Source organism: Sus scrofa, chromosome 15, assembly GCF_000003025.6.
Source record: "Sus scrofa isolate TJ Tabasco breed Duroc chromosome 15, Sscrofa11.1, whole genome shotgun sequence".
Lineage (NCBI taxonomy): Eukaryota > Metazoa > Chordata > Mammalia > Artiodactyla > Suidae > Sus > Sus scrofa.
This window is the reverse complement of record NC_010457.5, coordinates 38,638,356-38,663,195: the sequence shown is the minus strand read 5'-3', so window position 1 is coordinate 38,663,195 and position 24,840 is coordinate 38,638,356. Positions and strand designations below refer to the sequence as shown.

Here is a 24,840-nt window from a genome sequence, read left to right as displayed (position 1 = left end):
TCTACATTAATACCTAATTTTTTTTTACCCAACTGGTCAAATTTTTATTAATTCCATAAAACAGAGAAATAAGAATACAGAACTGTTTCACTGATCAGATATAAGGTAATTCTATCCATAGGTATATTCAACAAATATTTATTAAGCATCTACTTTTTTCAAGGCACAGTGAGGTGTAGCAGCAATGTTTTGCTAAGAATACACTCCTAAAAATAGGTAACAGTTGCTAATCTTGTAGAGCTTATGGTTTTGGAGGGTAAGGCAGCCAATTTGCAACTAAAACTTAATTGTATTATGGTTAAGTGCTCCCAAGACATAGTAGGGATCGGGGAATTGTACCTAATACAGGGGTTAGGGAAGACTTTTCTGCAGAAGTGGTTTGTGAGCTGAGAGCAGAAGTATAAGGAAATGATCTATATCCAGTCCAGGGGTTGGGGGGTTGTGTGGAGTGGGATGGGAAGCAGAACCCTAGATGAAACCGGAAACAGGAGTGAAAGCCTTCAGGTGAAAATGAGCTGACTGGTTCAAGAAACTGAGGCCAGTACTGGATATCAGGAACCAGAGGAGTGAGGCATGGAAGGAGCTACTTAAGTCCAGGGGAACCAGATTTTGCAGAGTTTCCCATGGAGGGCTGCTAGGACTCTGCATATCACCCTAATATCAACAGGAAACTGTTGAAGGACTTAAGCAGCAGAGTGCTGCGCTCATTTCTGTTTTTGAGCACTTGCTCTGCAACACAGAGAGAGGAAGTGGTGATAAAAAGGTGTGAATTGATTTAGAAGACTTTTGCAGAAGCCTCCAAATAAACAAAATGCCATTGGTTTAGTGGCCGAGGGGACAGTTGAAAAAATAATATTTAGATGGAGTAGAGGATAGGGATTGATGGTTGAAATGAAAATGAAAAGTGAGAGATGAGAAGGTCTAACAAGGAGATCAAGGATCCAAGGCTTTAGCAGCTTTGCTGTTTGCATTATCAGGCCAGTGAGATGGGAAATAATTTGGAGGAGCTGGTCACGGGCTTTTTTTAGAACCTCAAACAGTGTGTTATAAGTTCTATATTTACTGGAAGCAATATATAGGTCCATCATTTTGTATAATATATGATTTGACTCAGAACACAGTGTAATCAGGTTTTACTATTTTAATATGAATATTTTACATCTGTAATATGGAAAAGCGTAAGACAATTCACAATGTTGTCACACTGTCTAAAGAAAGTTTGAATTTTTAAATACAATTTATATCCCATCCAAGAGAGAGAGACTCTCTCGGAAGTGCAGTGACTTAAAGGATCCATTTTAGTACAGGTTTGACTTGGATTAATTTTTAAATCTAAGCTGATCTTTACAGGGTAAATACCAGGCTCTTCAGAAGGGGTGACCTTTCAAAATCATTCTAAGTTCCACGTCTTGGGAAATCAACCAATGCCAAGGCATTAGCATAAGGTGGAGGGTAGAGGAAAGTCAGGGGAACAATAGCATTGCACAGATTCCTAAAGGGGTTTAGAGAAAAGGTTACATTTCTCTGGTAGAAGCCACACATAGATTGGACCGATTTCCATATTTTATTAGTTAGCCAAAGGCTTTTCCCTAAAGCAGAAGAAAGGTGTTTGAAAGTAGGAAATCAATATTTCCACATTATGTAAAAACCTCGTGGGATAAAAGTAGATGGTTAAAATAAATATGCAATCACAATGCTAGGCAAGAGGAATATTATCTAGAGTGATGAATATTACCTATGGGAAACATTAAGCTTCACTGTTATTCAAAGTCTCTGAAATGTAATTATTACTTCTTTCAAGAAAAAAAAAAAACTTACTTGTTGTTTTGGCTCCAGTCACAACCAAACACTGCTGCTGGATGTTTGTATTTGTGTAGTACTTTACCATCAATCGTTCGAATAACACTGAAATTAAGTATAATATGTTAATAGAACATTTTACAACACTCTAAATACATTACTCAAAGGAAGAACGTTAGAATTACATAATTTGAACATAAGTGTTTTAGGATAGAGACCTTGTCTGCCAAAGCACAGGGAATATTCAAAAGTACTTTGTAAATGATTTTACCAAGTATGAGTAAGCATATTTACACCACATAGTATTAATTATGGTAATCCACTTAAACCAATTTAAAGGTGATACATTTTTATTATAAACCATTTTTCATATTTTTAATTGAGAAAAACATAGTTTAATACACATATTTTAAAACATATCCATTAGATTTTTAGCTTCAAAATTTAACAGTTCAAAATTTACAATAACTCATTTATAGTGTTGGTTGCATGCGCTAAGTCCAAGACATATAATTTATAACATTTTCGTGGCTTATTCTAAGTAATATAACTAGAAATTCAGAGGACCCTTCCCCCCAAAACAGGTCCCACATACTTTAACTGCAAAAATAAAAGAAGCTCTAATACTCTTCTATAGTATAACCATAATGCAAGAGCCATTCTATATTTCATTAGGAAAACAAAACTGTGTATAAAAAATGTACCGCAAAGTTTTAAAAGTCTTTGGAAAAGACCTTGTCTTTTCCACCAGAACTTTTGAGGTTACTGGGGAGTGGTGGCGACCTATGCTTACAAACTTTAGTCATTGACTGTGGTATTTATCAGATAAGTAATGTGCTGAAAATATATGGTAAAGCTAATTAGACGTCACCTAATCAAAAAACTCTTAGGCACGTCTATGGTATTTTGACATACATCAATTAGCTAATAGTCATTTTCGAGGGGAAGAAAATCACTAATGCTGCTGTTCCTTGAATTTTTTTTTTTTTGTCTTTTGTCCTTTTAGGGCCAAACCAGCAGTATATGGAGGTTCCCAGACTAGGGATCTAATGGGAGCTGTTGTTGCCGGCCTTTGCCACAGCCACAGCCACGCCAGTTCCAACCCAGGGTCTGCGACCTACACCACAGCGCTCTCTGCAACTCTGGATCCTTACTGAGAGAGGCAGTGATCGAACTCGCAGCCTCGTGGTTCCTAGTTGGATTCGTTTCAGCTGAGCCACAATGGGAACTCCTGTTCCTTGAAAATTTTAACTCTGGTAAAGACCTTTGGTTTCCATAACCACTGTCTCTTCCACTGAAATTAGAAAGTGAGGAGGTGGAGTTCTCATTGTGGCTCAGCAGTAACAACCCAACCAGTATCCATGAGGACACAAGTTAGAACCCTGGCCTCCTCCAGTGAGTTAAGGATCCGGTGTTGCCATGAGCAGCAGTGCAGGTTGCAGATGCAGCTTGGATCCCTCGTTGCTGTGCCTCTAGTGTAGGCTGACAGTTACAGCGCCTATTCAACCTCTAGCCTGGGAACTTCCTCATGCTGCAGGTGTGGTCCTAAAAAACAAAAAATTTAAAAAATAAATGAGGAGGAGATTGAGCGAGGTATAGAAAAACCTAAGGAGATAGACTTTACTATTTCTCAACAACCACAAGTGTCTATACTATCTGTCAAAGATGACAATACCTACAGTATTGGGTAGCACCATAGGATTAAAAACATATATATACATATTTTATTTTTTTGACTCAGAGACAATTCTTCCCTTACATATATTTCTTGGAAACCTACTTTCTCCTGGGAGACAACAGAATTAAGAAAGCACTTATTTCTGAAACAGAGGGTCAGAGAAATGAGTCAGCTCCTAAAAATGGGTATTTCCCACAGGCATTACCTTATTTCTCCTTGAAAAGCCTTTTTATCCTTTGTAAAACAGTACTGCCTACTGTGAATAAGCTTCTAGAGCACCTGACATCTCTTAAACCACTTGGAAAACTGAAATATCACTTCTGCAAAAATGTAATGAGAATTAGACTCTGAAAAGTCCTTAAAGTTTTTTTTGAGGCATGTCACAGTATTTTAGTTATAACTTGGGTAGTATTTTCATTTAGAAGGCAATTAGTGGTTTGTTTAATTATTTTTTAACATCATTGCATTGTCATTTATTACTGGTATATCACAGCAATATAGTATGTGCTTATATGGGCTTATAAGTAATATTTATGACAGTTGGAAAAGCTGTACAAATGGAATCTCATTGAATATATATATATATATATATATATATATATATATATATATATAGTCTTTTCTAGGGCCACTCCCACAGCATATGGAGGTTCCAGGCTAGGGGTCAAATCGAAGCTGTAGCCACCCGCCTACGCCACAGCCACAGCCACAGCAGCGCGGGACCCGAGCTGCATCTGCAACCTACACCACAGCTCATGGCAACACTGGATCCTTAACCCACTGAGCAAGGCCAGGGATCGAACCTGCAACCTCATGGTTCCCAGTCAGATTCATTAACCACTGCGCCACGACAGGAACTCCTCATTGAATATTTTAATGTATGTGCTAACATGATACCACTGGTATTATGAAGTGTATCTTTATAAACAGTGTAATTTCATCTATCAATGTACTTACCAGTAACCATCACCACTGCAGGTTGCTATTCTTTTGGAATCTTTATGACTCCAGGAAATGCAGAATATTCCATTTTTTCCATGCTTCAAAAAATGCAAAATACCTATCAATAAGAAATAATTCACCCCTTTTTTCTCTTATTTATTTACTTCTTCTAGTATTACTTTTCTATTAGGAACTTTGTCTAGATGATGCTAATAGAGACATTTTTATCAACATCAGAAAGCTGAATATATACTTTAAGAATGCGGAAGGCTGTCACACTTAAGAAATAAAACCATTGTTTTAGGACATAAATTGGGTGGTTCTCCTTCCTTTTGGTCAACACTGGTAAAAAGCCAGAATCTGCTTCCTCAGCCATTTGCAGAATTTAGCTCTGCTTAATGTCTTTTTCTGTAAAAGCACATCTGAAGATGAAGATAGTTATCTATATGCTTTCTAACCCAGTGCTACTAAAACTACACTATAAGAAATGCTGCAGGCGTTGTTATTATTGACTGTTCCTCTAAATTTCAAAGTTTTATTTGTACAGAACAAAAAAGAACAGAATTAAGGTTATTATTATTGCAAATCACTCTCTATTTACCTGTTCTCTATATTCATCTATATTCTTGGACTAGGAAAGGATAAAGGGATATAGTCACAGTTGGTATAATGAAAATTTTTAAAAACACAGGAAACATTTTATACATAGGAATATCATTTGTCAACTGGGTCATTGGTGAATAAAGTTGCAATCAATCCATTTCCAAATTGTATTTAAAACATTTCAATTTTATAGAGTACTTAAATTGTGGCTGCTGATAAGGAAAGACTAAAGTCTTTTTATCCGGAGCTTTAAGGCTTTTTTACTAAGGTGGTCTCTAGTTTGCTATTTTTACCTTTTGGGGGGTCAAGGTGGATAGGTTTATAAAGATGGACACAAAACTGCAAGGAAGCTCTCTACTCATTCAGGTTGAAAGAGTGGGGGTCCTGGGTCAGCTGAGTTCATCCTCATGAATGGTACACTTACGACTCCCTGATGGCCTGCATTTTATTTTGTGAGGTAAATGTAACTTAGTTCATTGAAGTTGGGCTGGCATTGTTAATTTTTCCCATATTTATTACTCTATATTCAGGAAGAAAAGAACAATTTTGATATTGTTCTTACCTATGCTACTGGATGCTGGGAAAGACATGAATGGACATACAAGATGCCCTTGATGATGCCAAGAGGCTGAAAGAAAAAAATCAACATATCTGACCTCCAACGATAAGATTCTTGAATTAGGTCAAAAGTTTCTTTTCCAGGTTTCTCTTTTCTTTTTATATCTCTATTTATTATGGGATAAGTGTTGTTCCGGTGATGGGGAGGGCAGAGGGTGGGTGGGCTGGGGGCTCTGCTGAGCTGAGAGTACTGGTGTTAGGTGAACTACTATACAGTCCTTTGCCAAAGTTTTCCTCTTTTTTTTTTTTTTTTTTTTTTTTTTTGTCTTTTTGCTATTTCTTTGGGCCGCTCCCACGGCATATGGAGGTTCCCAGGCTAGGGGTTGAATCAGAGCTGCAGCCACCGGCCTACGCCAGAGCCACAGCAACGCCGGATCCGAGCCGCGTCTGCAACCTACACCACAGCTCACGGCAACGCCGGATCATTAACCCACTGAGCAAGGGCAGGGACCGAACCCGCAACCTCATGGTTCCTAGTCGGATTTGTTAACCACTGTGCCACGACGGGAACAGTTTTCCTCTTTTGAAAGCAAAATTGCTCACCGGTGGTTGGTGAAGTTCCCCTACTGCTCTGATTTGTCACTTTACTTCAGTGACCCCCAGAAGGTCAAGGCTACTTAATTTTCAGAAAGAAAGGTTTTTGTACAAACTTTTTATAATTTAATTTTATTTTTATTAGAGTATAATTGATTTACAGTGTTGTGACAATTTCTGCTGTACAGCATAGGGACCTAGTCATACATATACATACATTCTTTTTCTCATGCTAACTTTCATCATGTTCTATCTCAAGATATTGGATATAGTTCCCTGTGTTGAACAGTAGGACCTCACTGCTTATCCATTCTAAATGTAATAGTTTGTACCTACCAACCTCAAATATATAAACAATTACCCAATAAGATACATATTTAATCAACTTCAACAGTAATCATTGAAATGGATGAAATTTCAGGATAGTGAGAGACAATCTTAGATTCTGTTCATATGTCCCTTCATTCATAGCTAACATACTGTAATGTGGTCATATGTATTTTCCAAATATCAACATAACACAGGAAAATATGGGATGACACTGTAACTCCAAGCAGAAGGAAAAGTACACTCTGCGACATTACAAATCAGAATAGGGGAGCTTTTAAGTTTAGAAAAATGGAATTTGAGACCTGGAAGGAAACCTAAGAAATTATATAATCCATCACCATCTTATGGGTAAACAATCAGGTTCAAGGTAAGAAAACAATTCTATGCCAAGAGGTAATTAGTAACAAAACTGGGGTCATAGCTTGGGACTTGTTCTGAGTTTAGCCTTTTTCCAACTATTGAATATTTGCCTATACAATTTTGTGGAAGATGACTCAAAGTTCCTTTAAATCTCTAGTGCAAATTTAGGTGAATTTTTATATCTCAGATTCAGCTCCATTTTTCAGAATTCATTTTAGCATGTGCATGTCCTTTTGATTTTCTTCGAATTAAGAGAACATAATGCCACCTGGTGATAAACTATTAAGACAGAAAAGCATTTAAAAAACATGAAACCATATAAGAAATTGTTATTCAGCTGACAATAAATACATCTTACCTCATTAAATCGTTGTACCATTTTTCCCTTTTTAATATCCCAAATAAAAGCACCATTTCGGGAAGTTGCTCCAGCAATACAATTTAAATCACCTTAGGAAACAATCAGACATTATATGAAATGTTTGGCACTAATGTAATTCTTTCCAAAAAAATGTAATCTTTGAGAAAGTAAGACTTGAGACTTGCAAAGTGGTTCTTTGTAAGTTGTTTTAAAATAATGAAAATTATCAAATTTATGCAAATACAGAGAGATAATATAATGCATGAATCCATCACACAGTTTCAACAATTATCAAAATACTGTCAATCTTGTTTTGTATATAGCACCCTACTAGATTTCTTTGGAGCAAATCTCTAACATTGCATTATTTCATCAATAAATACTTTAGGATGGGTATCTAAAAGACTGGAACTCTTTTATTAACATAACTAAGCTAATACAATCACAAACAGAAAAATTACCAATAATTCCTCAGTACTGGCACATATCCAGTCAGTATTTACATTTCTAACCATCTAGTAATTTTTTAAGGAAGGATTAGGAAAGTATTTCTGCAGGCAAGACACATGAAAAAATTCAGTTTCTCTATCAAAAACATAAACAATGTTGTTTTTAAGAAATTAAAAAAATCTGTGAAAATAAAACTGCTGCTAAGTTAGTAGATGGTCTTGAATTTTGTGCAAATCAGTCAAAGAAGAGGTTTTCTTCACTGGAAGAAACAGCTGCTATCTGCTACCTAGGAGTAAAAATATGGAGGAATTATTTTGTGATAAATGATTATAAACACTGAAAAAAAATTTCTAGGAGTTTCCTTCTGCTACACTTTCTGGGTTCTAAAATTGTTGGGTGAAAGCTTCTATTTGCATATCTACTTGCCTTCTAAAAATCTTCCTGTGATATCTTCTCAAAATATAGGAAATCTTACAATCGTCTATATCCTCCTCTACCTCCATCCAGTTTGGAATGTTAATCTTTTAAATTTAATCCACACTTACCTAACAACAGTGATTCATCAGTTAATCACATTGTAAAAAAAATGACAGAATTTCCATTTTTCCAACACTCTTACTTTCTTGAGGCAAATTCTCAACGTAGAGAGTGAAATAAAAGTTTTAAGTAAGATTAGGCCTTCTGCATTATGATGTAAAACATTGGTCTTTACAGTCACAGTTTCTACTTAAGTTTTAGGTTTGAGACTTGTATACATTTTGCAGAAGGAAGAATGTTCAACTAATAGCTGTTATAGTGTCACTGCCCTGGCTGGAACATCCTCATTTCTCTACCCAGCAAGCCCTGCTGTGGAGATGCACACGGCAGTGATGGAAAGCACAGGCATAAAAGTCAAACCAACAAGAGGCTGAATTTCGATTCCTCCACGACTCCCTAATATATAATCTTGGGTAAGTTACTCAACTTCTCTAACCTCATATCCTCTTTAATAAATGTTGGCCATCGCAACAATCAAAAGTAAAATAAAGATGGAGGTGAAGAAGGGAGCAGACAAAAGCACTAATTAGTTCTTTTTGTTCCCCCACCTCCTTTTGTTTTGCCACATCCACGGTATGTGGAAGTTCTTAGGCCAGGAATCTAACCTGTGCCACAGCAGCAACCTGAGCTGACGCAGTGACAATGCAGATCTTTAACTCATTGCACCACAAGAGAACTCCTGTTCCTTACTTAATTAGTCAAATAACATTTTTTTTCCAATTAGCTTTGTATCTATAATGGTACTAAGTATGTTCTGCTTAAACTACAGCTACTGTCATTAAGAGTTGGAAGTTCTTCTGGATCTTTTTCTCATGGTAGGAGATGAGGGATACATAAAACAGTGGTTCTTTACCTTTTTTGCATTGTGTACTTCTCTGAAAATAGGATTGTCATGATAATCTTTGACAGATATAGGAACACGTGCACATAAGCTAAAAATTAGGCATAAAATTCCAAAAGATTCCATATTCTTTGAAGATGTCGAAACCCTTGAGAGCCCATATATTCAGGCCTAAAAATCCCTGTGCATGAGAAAATAAACTTAAAAATAAGCTATATCCTGGTTATACGGGGGCTTTACATTATTAGTGCTAAGACAGATATGTAAAGTGTTGTACATAACTTATAAAGTAAAAAAATAATTTTAGGTGTGGAAAATTATTATAGGAAAGTAATGTTTTGGGAGAAAATATTAGAAGTTTCATAGGACATCTCTTTTTTAAAGATATAAAGGTAGCATCATTCTGAGGTCAAAGAAAAGGCCCTTTTATAGCATAAAAGTTCTTCAGTATTACAAAAGTGGAGTTTATAGAGAATTACATGCTCACAATTAAACTGTGATGATATGCAATCATTAATATCCACAAAATACATGTATCAGGAAAGATATATATTATGCTTTTAAAAAAATATTTTATTTTTATATATTTGATTCACATGAAAATTCTAAGGAAAACTTCTATCATGTAAGATACACTACACTCTTACAGGCATATTTATACAAATGCAGCTAAAATTAGATGGATGCGTGTCATCCTGATTTACTGTGGCTTTATTATATGACTATGTGGAAGGGCCCAGAAATCAAAGTGCCTGTGCAGATGGTCTATTCTGAAATACCACAAAAATTGCAACAACTGTGTTGGTACCAATTTGCCTCCACAATCATTTGGAGCAAGATGGTGTCAACTGGAAGAAGACAATACTAATGAAAATAAGTTAGGGAAGTCATTTCATTGTACTCCTGATTTTAATAAAATACTTCTTACCTGGAGCCCATGAAAGGGAATAAATAACCCCTTCATTACCCGGGGAAGTGTACACTGCTGTCAATGTGTTTATATCCCAGACTTTTATGGTGCCATCAAATGAAGCTGTTGCTAAGAGATTGGGATCATCAGGTTTGAATTTGCAGTCAAAGATAGTTTCCACATGACCCTAGAAATACCGCATAGAAAAGTCACAACTAATGAGGAAAATTCATGTTACTAGTAAACAAACAGTAATGTGTAATCAAGTTGACACATATGCTATAGTTTTCCAATACTAATACAAAAATATCTGTGCAAGTAAAAACACAATTGTATTTACCACTGTGGTTATACTCTATAGTGTTATTCCTATAATATTTTGTAGAGTCCTAGATTTTATTCAACTACAGTTCCTCAAATCAGCAACTCAATACAAAGATGTTCAAAAGTCTCATTTTAAAATTTCAATTCAATGTAATACATATCTTTTCTGATTATCATATACAGGATACTATGCAAGAAATTTAAAGCAATGAATTATTAATATTTATTATGTCATTATTGTATAATTTAAAAAGCCAAGGTAAAGTTGAAACTAAAAGCCCTTTCATGCCAATATTCGTTTTTTATACCAAAGATGTATTACAAAAGAACTTGACAATTTTAGCAGAAAGAAGAATCCAGCATGACCTTGATTTTTAACAAAACATGTACCAAAATTTTCTAGCAAGTTTATTCTTTGGAACTTGGAATATTTGTTCCTATTACATGCTGGTTTGGATCCCAAGCATGCCACAAAACTCTAAAGTGATATAAATACAGATATAGGTAAAGCTATATACTTGTAAAGTAGAGCTTAATTTTGTGCCTAAGGGAAAATCTGTTAAGGTTATAAAGTAAGTAGCCCCCGCTACAATTTGTCTTCTCCCAAACGCTGGGCAATGGGAATTGAAACTTCTACTCAAGCAGCAGAACCCTCACATGCTGGGGTCTGGGGGAAAGCAAAGCACAGGGGCAGGTGCCTATTCCTGACTACCATAGTCAAGGTTAAGGAAGGGGGCCTTCAAACTCAATGGATTTCCACTAATACCAGAAACTCCCACCCTTAGAAAACTGCAGACATGCTGCGAGTCTTCCTGTAGGTGAAAGAGAAAAGAGAGAACCGTCTCAAGGGTTAGAAGAGAGGTTGGCATAGCCTCAGGTTGGCCTGCATGAAGTTCTTACAGGTCATTTCCACTGTTAAGAACGCTCTTAACGGCAGGGACTGCCTGTATGTGCATTTTAACATGTTAGTTCGAGGCTATGGCTTCAAAATTTATTTTTTAAATTTGAAAAATCATACAACAAGAACTCCATCATTTCTTTTCTGTTTTCCTCTGATGAGGAGGAAGGTGGGGATGAAGGAAAAATCTTTGAAGCACTTTCCCTGATATCAATCAAGCAAATATTCATGTGGAAGTACACTTATAGAAAGCATACTAAGAAGAGTTTTTTTTATCCCATCAAAGTAGGAATCTTTGCATATGCTTCTTTTTTTTTTCTTTCTTTCTTTTTTCTTTTTTTGCTATTTCTTGGGCCACTCCTGTGGCATATGGAGGTTCCCAGGCTAGGGGTCTAATCGGAGCCATAGCCACCAGCCTACGCCAGAGCCACAGCAACGCAGGATCCGAGCTGTGTCTGCAACCTACACCACAGCTCACGGCAACGCCGGATCTTTAACCCACTGAGCAAGGGCAGGGACCGAACCGGCAACCTCATGGTTCCTAGTCGGATTCGTTAACCACTGCGCCATGACGGGAACTCCTGCATATGCTTCTTACATAGATACCACATCAGAATCAGAGGTTTCTTCTGGTAATACTTCTGGTAATCTCAAATTTGAGTCTGTGTTAGGATGAGGAAAATCATGAGAAAAAAAAAAAAAACCTGTCTCTTCTGACTGGCAGACATTTTTAAGTGAGAAGAGCCACTGAAATAATTTGTAATTAAGGAATATTTTAGTTTTTCATTAGAATTATAAACACATATTTTTGAAGTAAAACAAATTTTAATATGAGGATCTACTGAGTTTACATGGAAATAGAGGTTTATGTGAAAAGAAAATTAAATAATCTAAAGAAGAACTATGAAAGGAATATTTTAAAATAACTAAAGTACATATTGCTACAAAAATATTTTTGCTGTAGTTCAGTATTTATTTTCCATTTTAGAACAAAATTAGAGTAGTCCTGAAATGACAGTTTGATTCCTTTCTTTTTTTACAAGAGAAATTATAGTGCTAGATGCCTTTTCTTAGTTCTTTTATAATTATAATCTAGAGTCTTTTTTTGTTTGTTTTTTTTGCTTTTTAGGGCAACACCCACAGCATATGGAGATTCCCAGGCTAGGCGTTGAATCAGAGCTACAGCTCTGGCCTACACCACAGCCACAGCCATGCCAGATTCTAGCTGCCTCTGCAACCTACACCATAGATTACAGCAACACTGGATCCCTGACCCACTGAGCAAGGCCAGGGATCAAACCTGCATCCTCATGGATACTAGTCGGATTCATTTCTGCAGTGCCACAATGGAAACTCCCATCTAGAGTCTTAATTATCATAGAAACAGAAGTTTGTAGAACCCTAGAATTATTATGATTTGATAATGGAAATAAATCTTAAAACACTTAATCCAACATCGTTCATTTCATGAATGAGAACAAGAAAGCTTGGATGCGGACAGACCTGGACTTCTCCTTTTAGTGAAAGAACATTTTACTTCTCATTTTGCTTCCAAAACATGGCACAATTATGTAATTTTCAAATATTATACAAAGGAGTAACATGGCTCACACAACAGTGGGAACAATACCAAATGCAAAGGGAATCCGATAAGCTAAGACAATATTTAAAGATATTTAATGTTTAAATGTAAATAATTGTAATAGTTCTGTCATTACTCCATATATTTTTCTAAAATGTTTCAGCCATTTAATATAAAATCTTAATAGATGATTCTCTACAGAAATAATTTTAGACCAATATTAATACGTAAGTAAAAGTAAACATTTTATATGCAGAATAAGTACTGTGCATAAAAGAAGAACCACCACAGACATACCAAATCCCTAAGAAAATCCCACTTTTTGGCTCCCATATCATAAAGTCCCACTCCACCATCCAAGAAACAGCACACTGCGTGACCAGGAGGAAGAGAAAATGCCTGATTCTGGGTCAAAGTTGGGGGTGGAACTGCTTCACTTGTTGAGGATGTATAATGATTTTTGGTTGGGGACTGGATTGAAACTGAAAAAGAAAAAAATAAACAAGTAAACATTTGTGCCAATAGCTTCCCATATTGTGGTTCCCAATGAAACCACAGGACTTAATTTATAAAGTTCTTCATTTCTTTCATCCAGAAAATCTGTCATATACACATATATGACATTATTTTGAAAAGACGTGCAAACTGAATGAAAATTAGTGTCAGAGGAATCACAATATTATACAATATGTGTGAATATTTGGTTTCTTTTTTTGGGCTGTGCCCAGGGCATGCAGAAGTTCCTCTGGCCAGGGACTGAACCAACACCACTAGAGCGACATGAGCCAAAGCAGTGACCCAAGCCACGGCAGTAACAGTGCCAGATCCTTAACTGCAAGGCCACCAGGAAACTCAAAATATTTGGTTTCTTATTTCCCCATAAATTAAAAAACAGTAAAATCATTGCTGAGTTAGGATTTTCTCTCAAAATGATGCTGTAATAACTTATTTTGTTATCTACACAAAACAAATACACATGCTTGTGAACTTTTAAAACTAAAAATTCTCTTCCACTGATTTCCAATTCAATGAAAATAATTACTTCTGAGATTATTTATAATTCACTTTAATTTAGAATCCATATTAAGAATCACAACCAGAGTTCCCATCATGGCACAGTGGTTAACGAATCCAACTAAGAACCATGAGGTTGCGGGTTCGATCCCTGACCTTGCTCAGTGGGTTAAGGATCCAGCATTGCCGTGAGCTGTGGTGTAGGTTGCAGACTCAGCTCGGATCCTGTGCTGCTGTGGCTCTGGCGTAGGCCCGTGGCTACAGCTCCAATTGGACCCCTAGCCTGGGAACCTCCATATGCTGCAGGAGCAGCCCGAGAAATGGCAAAAAGACAAAAAAAAAAAAAAAAAAAAGAATCACAACCATATGATATACACTTGCATTTTAATTATTCTTTTTCCTCAGTTTTAACTGTTCATAGGCTTTCATTTCCCCAACTTTCAATCACATAAATGTCTCCTTGTTTAGTTATTTTCTGCATATTGTTTATCTCATATTTTGTCTTCTTTCAAAAAGCTTTTCCTTAGCACATGAATATACTCTTACAAATATAATTCAAAATAATGACACCGCTGTAAATCATCAGAATAATCTATATTAATTACTCTCAGGAATATAGATAAATATTTTCTAGTATATTCTCTTTTTGATTCAAATATAATAAAGACTTCTTTAGTGCATTCATTTGGATAATACTCATTTCTCAGAATCTAAGAATGACAGGCAGTCCAAACTAGAATGAACCACTAAAAACAGAAGAAACTTCGTTTAATGATTTAGCTGAAGGTTTTGTTAAAACTAATATAATCCATGGCTATTTTTTCTAATGTTTTAATTTGTTGATATTATGGGTGATTTGACATCCTTTATCCACCTGTCTGTAATTCATCTTTTTTTAGAATTTGGTATGACTACATTTAAAGTTTTTCATTTTCACATAATTTTTCTAACTCTACACTTTCTGTTATATTAAAAAACTGGGGAGAAAAAGCTAACTACCAGCAATAGGTAACATGAACGGAATGACTCAAAAATCATAAGATCAGTATGTGCTTCTTTTCATTTCCTGATTTTTCTTGAAGGGGCATGGGATCACTTGCAAAAAAGCAAGCAAGCAAGCACACAAGAAAGGAAGGAAGGAAGAGAGAAAGGAAGAAAGGAAGAAAAGAACCTGCAGTATTTCAGTCATCCTAAGGGATGGATGTTCATAGCATCTAAACAAATAACTCCAAAAATTGCAGGATACAGAAAAAAATATGCCAGCCACCCAGGATATTACTTCTCCAGTCCTAATGTTTCTAGACCCTCCAGTTTCCAGGATTTAGATGTATTAGGACTCTGCAGAAAAGTTTTAATTTATGAAAAGACTAGAGTGTCAAATACAGAAATTTTCTTTCTTTTATTTTTATTTATTTATTTATTTTTGCTTTTTAGGGCCGCACTCACGGCGTATGGAAGTTCCTAGGCTAGGGGTCAAATTGGAAGTACAGCTGCTGGCCTAAGCCACAGCCACAGTAACACAGGATACGAGCCTCGCCTGTGACCTACACCACAGCTCAGGGCAATGCCTGATACTTAACCCACTGAGCGAGATCAGGGATCGAACCCTCGTCCTTATGGGTCCTAGTCGGGTTCGTTAACCGCTGAGCCACAAGGGAATTCCAAATACAGAGATTTTCTACTATTTGCCATTGCCCACAAAATTTGATACTAAATCTGCCCACGGAAATTCAAAACATCATTTTGAATAGCCCTCGCTAATTATTTAGTATGTAATAGACAATAGTGAATAAGATGCCATCAATCATTTTAGATGTTTCAATCACTTAACTCCTTTCCTCATGTTTTTATAATCCACTCAGAAATTAAAAAAAAAAAACTACCAACCACGGAGAGTAACAACAACTGATTTAAGTAGGAAGTCAATTTTCTTTTCCCTCATGTTTAAGAAAAATTCTAATTTTAACCCTCCCCCAACTTCTAGATTTTTCTTTTATACCTTAAATGTATTCCATTATTTTTAATAATTTCAGAAGTAATAAAAGGTAATAAAACAAATACAAAAATATATAAGCTATAGATCACCTGCAGTTCTAACTACTAATCCAGTGACAAATATGGAATACATTCAAACATGGTACATATATCCTAGATCCTATATTTCTAATATTTAGGTTAACTTTGTTATAAACCATACAAACTGTAAACATAAAGTTTACACATTTAAAACATAAAGTTTACACATTTAAAACATAAAGTTTCCTAGTTCAGACCTATTTTATTTAATCCCATAACTCTTGATATTTCTTATTTTCACCAATATCATTGTTTCATTTCGCCCTTGTAGATAATTTGAGATTGCCTTAATGCACTCATTTAATAGCATTTAAAAAATGTAACTTTGCTCTAAATATTTTCAATTTATCAATTTTAGATATTGTATGGCTTTGACAGTACCTTTAGCACACATACTATCAAAGGCTATTTAAAAAATTTGCTTTTCAGGACTTCCCGTCATGGAGCAGCAGAAATGAACTCGACTAGGAACCATGATGTTGTGGGTTTGATCCCTGGCCTCACTCAGTGGGTGAAGGATCCAGCACTGCCATGAGCTGTAGTGTAGATCACAGACGTGGCTCGGATCTGGTGTTGCTGTGGCTGTGGTATAGGTCGGCAGCTACAGCTCTGATTCGACCCATGGCCTTGGAACCTCCGTATGTCGCAGATGCAGCCCTAAAAAAGACAAAAAAAAAAATTACTTCTCAGTAACACACAGTATTTGACATGTTTATACATTATATCAGCCATTTTATTGACAGCAAATGCATATTATGGTATTTTAAAATATTAAATTTGGATATTTTCACTTACATTTTTTCCTTGGAGGAGAATTAAGTACATGTAAGCAGTGAAATCCCGTTTTCTTTAATTTAATATTATCAACAGGTGTTGTTCTTGAAACATTCCAGATGCGCAAAACACCCACTTGAGAATCTAGTCAGATCCAGAAAAAGGCATAATATTAACACACTTTATTTCAAATATAAAACGCCTAGAAATAAAAGTAATAACAAAATTTCAACTTGCCAGATTTTTAGCCCCACTTATTGACATTCTTCATGGGATAATATTGTACGATAATATAAAGACAACAGCTGAACTGATAACCATCATTTAAATTTTTGGCATGTTTTGCTATTTTTTTTCTGTTCCCAGTCCTTTTCTAGGGTAAGAGACTGCCTACTTCAGCAGTTTCTCCCCACAGAGATCGTTAGGACAATTTGATCACCAAAAAGCATCCCACTGACACACTTGCTCTAGGAAAGCCAGATACAGAAAACTTTCCACCACTAACATTAAATAATCCTTCCTCTTTTCAAATATTTATAAACTGCTTCCTTACCCACCTGCAGCCAAACAAGGGCTGCCTGATGTATGTGAAGACTAACTAGAAAGCCCCCTCACTCCAAAAATCCCACTTCAATAAACTACTTTGGCAGTTCCTCAAACGGTTAAATGCAGAGTTACTTTTTTCGTGCATGGTATGAGGGTGTGTTCTAGTTTCATTGATTTACATGCAGTTCTTCAGGCTTCCCAGTAATTCTTGCTGAATAAACTTTTTCCCATTTTATGTTCTTGCCTCCTTTGTCAAAGATTAATTGACCATAGGTGTCAGGGTTTATTTCTGCGTTCTCTATTCTGTTCATTGGTCGGTCTGTCTGTTTTGGTACCAGTACCACACTGTCTTGATGACTGTGGCTTTGTAATATTGCTTGAAGTGGAAGAGTTATGCTTCCTGCTTGGTTTTTGTTTCTTGGGATTGCTTTTGCAATTCTTGGTTTTTGTGGTTCCATATAAATGTTTGGACTGTTTGTTCTAGTTCTGTGAAAAATGTCATGCAAAAAAGCCAACAACCCAATTGAAAAATGGGCAAAGAACCTGAATAGACATTTCTCCAAGGAAGAGATACAGATGGCCAACAAGCACCTGAAACAATGCTCAACATCCCTGATTATTAGAGAAATGCAAGTCAAAACTACCATGAGATACCACCTCACACCAGTCAGAATGGCCATCATTAGTAAGTCCACAAATAACAAATGCTGGAGGGGGTGTGGAGAAAAGGAACCTTCCTGCACTGTTGGTGGGAATGTCAGCTGGTACAACTACTATGGAGAACAGTATGGAGGTACCTTAGAAATCTATACACAGAACTACCATATAATCCAGCAATCCCACTCTTGGACAAAACTTAGATCCAGACAAAACTTTCCTTAAAAAGACACATGCACCTGCATGTTCGCTGTAGCACTATTCACAATAGCCAAGAGCTGGAAACAACACAAATGTCCATCAACAGTTGATTGGATTAGGAATATGTGGTATATATATATACACAATGGAATACTACTCAGCCATAAAAAGGAATGAAATAATGCCATTTGCAGCAACATGGATGGAACTGGAGACTCTCACCCTGAGTGAAGTAAGTCAGAAATAGAAAGACAAATACCGTATGATATCACTTATATATGGAATCTAATATACGACACAAAGGAAACTTTCCACAGAGAAGAAAACCATGGACTTGGAGAATAGTCTTGTGGTTGCCTGAGGGGAGGGGGGGGAGGGAGGGGGGAGGGATTGGGAGCTTGGGGTCAACGGATGCAAACTATTGCTCATGGAATGGATTTACAATGAGATCCTGTTGTGTAGCACTATGTCTAGATAGTTACAATGCAGCACAACAATGGGAGAAAAAATTATGTATACATGTATGTGTAACTGGGTCCCCATGCTGTATAGTGGGGGAGAAAAAGCATGCTGGGGGAAATAACAATAAAAAATAAATTAAAAAAATAAATGCAGAGTTATTATATAATACAAAAACTGCATTCCTACATATACACCCAACCAGTTTACACACAGATCCACACGAAGCCTGTACACAAATGTTCATGGCAGCATTATTCATTTGACAGCAACAAAGTGGAGAGAAGCTAAATGTCCTCAACTGATAAATGGATACACAAAATCTGGCATATCCATAAAATGAAATGTTATTCATGTATAAAAAGGAATGAAGTACTCACACATGCTGCAACATGGATGAACCCTGAAAACTCTACATTAAGTCAAAAAAGCCAGACATAAAAGGCCACACATTGAATGATTCCATTTCTGTGAAATGTCCAGAATAGGCAAATCCACAGAGACAGAAAGTGTATTAGTGATTCATGTACACAAGTGTGGCCAGGGCTTATGGAGTGGGGGATGGAGAGGGACTGCTGATGGGTGTAGGCTTTACTCGGAGGATGATGATATATTCTGGAGTTAAATAGTGGTGATGGTTTTACAACTTTGGGACTACTAAGAGCCACTAAACTCTACACTTTAAAATTGTGAGTTTTATGTTATATGAATTTTATCTCAATAATAATAATATATACAAAATTCCTATGTCTATCATTAATTATATCTTGTGAAATTAAAGTCAATTAAGATATATAAATAAGAATCTACTTCCACGTGTAGTTTAAGTGCTTAAAGAAGTAAAGAATTTCTCTAAAAATGTTGAAAGGATAAAAGACTCTTTGTCTTTTATTCTACACTTAGCAAATAATTATTCAGTAGCTGAACCACGGCCTCTTTCTCTGAACCTAAGTAAATGGTAAAAGTAGTCATTTAATTTCTAATTACTAGTTTGAATTCCCCATCTTCCCATCCCCCATCACTTCTTAGCTTTGCTAATGCTCTTAAGATTAGGAAACCATGACTCTCAAAATTATCAGTGAGGCTAACAGACCTCTCATCCAGTTAAACTGTTTTTCTAGGCAATACTTTTACTGTCATCCTGCCATGGCTGAAACTGAACTGTATACATACACAGAGACATGCACACATGTTTGTGCATATATGACATATTCCAATTTGTTACCAGAAACCTGGAAATACTTTCACTTTTATTTTATTTATTTTATGTTTTCATTGTGTTAATGATACACCATATAAATAAAAGTTATAGGTATTCACTATAATAAATGATAATATTTGAGATATCAAAAAGTTTTATACAAAATGAACCAATAAAAGAGTACAATTTCCCTAACTCAATTCAAGAACATAAACATATTTAAAACTCTGGCGGGGGGAGTTTCCTTGATGGCCTAGCAGTTGCAGATTCAGCATTGTCACTGCTGTTTTGATTCGATTCCTGGCCCAGGAGTTTCTGCGTGCCAAAAGCATGGCCAAAAATAAATACAATAAAATAAAATAATATAAAATAAACTCTGGGGAATAGGGTAAAGTTACCTCCTGTTACAAACATCCCAGGAGCACTGGGAACCCAGGCCAAGCATTGTACAGAAGCTGCTGTACTGGGAAGATTAAATGTTGTTATGCAACAAAGTGATTCGGAATCTACTAGGCGAATTCCATGATGCAAATTAGCCACAAGGAGATAATCAGTAGATAGTGGGTCCCATTCCAGGGCTGTAACTGGATCCTCTTCATCTGTCCCTTCAAGAGAGTCAGGTCTCAGAACATGCTTCTGATTTTTATTACCTATTAAAATGTAAAGAACTTGATTTTAAACACAATTTTCAAAATAAGATTAATAATTGAGATCATACTATGTTTCCCCTTGCATACCACTGATCTTCGAGAGTGCTGAATACAAATCTGGCATTTCTATGCAGAAGTCCTAACTGACCTGTGAAAGTAGGGGAATTAGAGTTTGTCCTAATGATGACACTCAGATTGAACTGCTTCGCCTCGGCAATCCCTAGTACCCTGCTTGTTTTTCTATTTGTTACTGAAAAGCTGTAAGAAAAAGACATAGAAAAATAATACACATTATCTTGTCAACAATGATAATTTCACTGAGTTACAACTGCATAGGGGCAGGGAAGTGCTTGTCAGAGCAAAGAACACAGTGTTCTGATGAAAAGCACAGGCTTCAGAGGACTTCCTGGCTCCAAATCTTAGTCCCAACACTGTGTTCTTGGACAAAATAATCTCTATGTGCTCAGTTTTTTATTTTTATAGTGGGAAACGTCACAATACCAGAGGTTTTAAAAAGATTAAATGAGTCAGTTGCTTAAAGTGCTTAGGGCATAGGGCATACGATAAACAGTAAAGCCATATTTACTGTCACTCCATCCCCTTTCATCCTCTCATCTGTCAGCTCATAATTCACTGCTGACTTCCAGAACAAACAGGCAACCAGACAAATAGGGAGATAAAACAAGTGGAATTAAGTGGAGAAAAGGAACAGCAAACAATCCTCTTATTTCTTCCAAATTATATACACACTGGCGATATGGGAAAAAGGCTTTTGCTGACGTGCCACATGGGGACTCCAATTAAACAGTCCTCTCATTCTCAAAAGCAAGGCAGTGAAACAACAAAGTTCAGAAATTACAACCTTAAGACAAGTGGCAATTATTCCTAAGTACTACACACTTGAAAAGAAGTGTTTATTTAAAAAATTAACGCAATTGAAAGATACCACAGCTCTCCCTGAAATGTCATCATTAGTTTTTCAATACATCAGATCATAAAAGCAGAAAAGAAACAGACTTCCCTGTATATATTTTTAAGTTAGTTGTAAATCTTATAGTTTTTGGCTTGAGGTTAATACTTCAGGACATATTATTTTTTTAAATATGTTGATTTTAGGTTGGTAATATTTTATTCATAATTTTTGCATATATAATCACAGAAAATGCATGTGACATTTCTCTTATTTGGATTTATAAAATTTTTTTGGAATGACCATCAAGAAAATTTGTTTCGGAGTTCCTGTCATGGCACAGTGGAAACAAATCCGACTAGGAGCCATGAGGTTGCGGGTTCAATCCCAGGCCTCTCTCAGTGGGTTAAGGATTTGGTGTTGCCATGATGCAGCTGAGATCTGGCGTTGCTGTGACTGTGGTGTAGGCCAACGGCTGCAGCTCTGATTCGATCCTTAGCCTGGGAACCTCCATATGCTGCAGGTGCGGCCCTAAAAGGACCAAAAAAAAAAAAAAAAAAAAAAAAGAAAGAAAAAAGAAAAGTTTGTTTCCTTCTTCTTTCCCAAAACAAGCATCTTTTAAGTTGCTTTTATATAACAAATAGTAATGAATATTAATATAACTGATCATTACAAGGCACAGATAGGTAAAAAATGATTATGCTAAATTGTACTAGCTATTTCTTAACTAATTTTTAGGTATTTGAACATACCATTTAGTATACATGACTTATTAAAAATATTCCAGCATGTAAAGAAAAAACTGTAACAAAAAACATGGGATACTTTGCAACACAAGTACTATAATATCTAAATCTGGTTGCTTAATGCCGTACACTAACAGTCAAAATGATAATGAATTATAATCATTATTTTCTGTTTTATCTGGTGTCAACATTTTCATTATAACAGATAGAAAACGGAACCTGTAAAATTTTGCAGCCAGTCATAAGAATAGCAGCTGGTGGTATTATTATTTATATACCTTTTTATTGTAATATTTATTTATGTTCTATTTCATTACACAACAATCAGACAACTTGTATTGTCAGATAAGGACAGAAGAATAGGATATGAATAAGTGAATAAGAAGAATTTCTTATGAAAAACAAAAACTGGGGCAAGAAAAAGATACAGCTGAAAACTAAAATAAAGAAGGTAGTAGATAAATCTATATAGCTGTTCAAATTTTGATTTTGAGATTGGGTGGCCAAAGCATAGAAGAAGGAAATCATAAAAGAATGTAAATCATTATGTGATTAGAAAAAACACATAATTCACAGTGTCCATTGGATAAAAATAAAACAAAACAGCACACACAAAAAAAGTGTGGTCAGAAGATGTACAACTTTTCCTAGAACTGAGAGGAGAAATAAATATTCCTGTATGTTTTCAAAAAAAAGGGAAGATATACAGATGGCCAACAAGCACATGGAACAATGCTCAACATCCCTGATTATTAGAGAAATGCAAGTCAAAACTACCATGAGATACCACCTCACACCAGTCAGAATGGCCATCATTAGTAAGTCCACAAATAACAAATGCTGGAGGGGGTGTGGAGGAAAGGAACCTTCCTGCACTGTTGGTGGGAATGTAAGCTGGTACAACTACTATGGAGAACAGTATGGAGGTACCTTAGAAATCTATGCACAGAACTATACCATATGACCCAGCAATCCCATTCTTGGGCCTATATCCAGACAAAACTTTCTTTAAAAAGACACATGCACCTGCATGTTCTCTGTAGCACTATTTGCAATAGCCAAGACATGGAATCAACCCAAATGTCCACTGACAGAGGATTGGATTAGGAAGATGTGGTATATATACACAATGGAATACTATTCAGCCAAAAAAAAAGAACGAAACAATTTCATTTCCATTTCATGGATGGAAATAGAGACTCTCACCCTGAGTGAAATAAGTCAGAAAGAGAAAGACGAATACCATATGATATCACTTACATCTGGAATCTTATATATGACACAAAGGAAACTTTCCACAGAAAAGAAAATCATGGACTTGGAGAATATACTTTCTGTGCCAAGGGGAAAGGGGTGGGAGTGGGAGGGACTGGGAGCTTGGGGTAAGTAGATGCAGAATGTTGCCCTCAGGATGGATTAGCAATGGGATCCTACTGTGTAGCACTGGGAACTCTGTCTAGTCACTTACGATGGAACATGTAATGTGAGAAAAAAGAATGTATACATGTAAGTGTAACTGGGTCACCATACTGTACCGTAGAAAAATATATATACATAAATAAAAGATTTAAAAAAAGAACATGGTACTACATACACACACAATGTCACTAAAAACATTTCTAAAATTAGAAATGAAACAATGCAATTGTTTAATATACATCCCTGGAATAATACGAAAAGCAATTCAATTAAAATATTTCCATTATAAAGATCAATTAAAAAAAGATTTTCTGGGACTTCCCATTGTGGCTCAGCAGTAATGAACCTGACTAGTATCTATGAGCACACAGGTTTGATCCCTGGCCCTGCCCAGTGGTTAAGGTTCTGACGTTGCCATAGCTGTGTGTAAGTTGCCATTTTCCAACTATTTTGGCCCTGGAATCCCCCCAATACAGAATAAATTGGTGCTTTTCAGACTGAAAGGGAGCAGAAGACTTGAAGATCTTGGATTACTTACCAAGACTTCTCACCCCCACCCACTATGTAATCCATACACATAAACATGCAGTAAGCACCATTTAAAAATCACTGCTTTAAAACGATGGATAAACTGCACTATTGTGGGCAGTCCTCCAAGAATATTTGTTACTTTTTTCTAAGAGAGGTAAAGACAGGACAGCAGACAGCCTGAGGTCACTGTCTCCTGCAAGACCCTGCAGGACAGAAATTCCATCTTTTTACATAGAAACAGAACTATCCGTGGAGCCTATAAGTCACTAGGAAGGTAAGGGTGGTCATTCACCAAGAAAAGTAAAAACATAACAGTACTGGTATTAATATAACAGTCTCAAAGTTTCAAACTTGCAATTTAAAATGTAGTGTCAGAATGAAAAATTGGTGTTTCCTTTATGACCCACTAGATTTTGCATATGCAAAAGGAAAATACATAGCAGGATATACTACCATTGTGTGCATATTAATTGCTAGAAATCCTATAGAATAATGAGGTTAAGAAGTCTGTATTGGGTTGTTACAGGTTGAACTGTGTCCCCAAAAGATGCTGAAGGTCTAACTCACAGTATCTGTGATGTGATTTTATTTGGAAATAAGTATTTGCAGATGACCAAGTTAAGGGAAGATGACTGAAGCGGACCCTAATTCACTATGACTGTGTTCTTATAAAAAAGAGAAATTTGGGAGCTCCCACTGTGTTGCAGTGGGCTAATGATCTGGCTTGTCTCTGTGGAGGCACCGATTGATCCCTGGCCCGGCACAGTGGGTTAAGGATCTGGTGCTGCTGCAGCTGTGGCCTAGGTTGCAGCTTCAGCTCAGATTCAATCTCTGGCCCGGGAGCTTCTGTATGCCATGGGTATGGCCAAAAAATAAAAATAAATAAAT

General features: G+C 36.2%; 1 protein-coding gene across 9 annotated transcripts in view; it reads right to left on the bottom strand.

Annotated features, from left to right (window-relative positions):
• The window catches only part of WDR17 (WD repeat domain 17), a 104,852-nt gene that overhangs the window by 31,244 nt on the left and 48,768 nt on the right, over positions 1–24,840 (bottom strand). For 8 of the 9 annotated variants that reach the window (XM_021075880.1, XM_021075873.1, XM_021075875.1 and 5 more), the window contains 7 exons: positions 20,095–20,346; positions 16,654–16,776; positions 13,066–13,250; positions 9,983–10,151; positions 7,224–7,315; positions 4,436–4,518; positions 1,819–1,905 (listed from right to left, as the gene is read on the bottom strand). In XM_021075880.1, coding sequence (XP_020931539.1) covers positions 1,819–1,905; positions 4,436–4,518; positions 7,224–7,315; positions 9,983–10,151; positions 13,066–13,250; positions 16,654–16,776; positions 20,095–20,346 — 991 coding nt within the window. The remainder of the gene's footprint in view (positions 1–1,818; positions 1,906–4,435; positions 4,519–7,223; positions 7,316–9,982; positions 10,152–13,065; positions 13,251–16,653; positions 16,777–20,094; positions 20,347–24,840) is intronic. The other variant, XM_021075879.1, reaches the window with a different exon arrangement.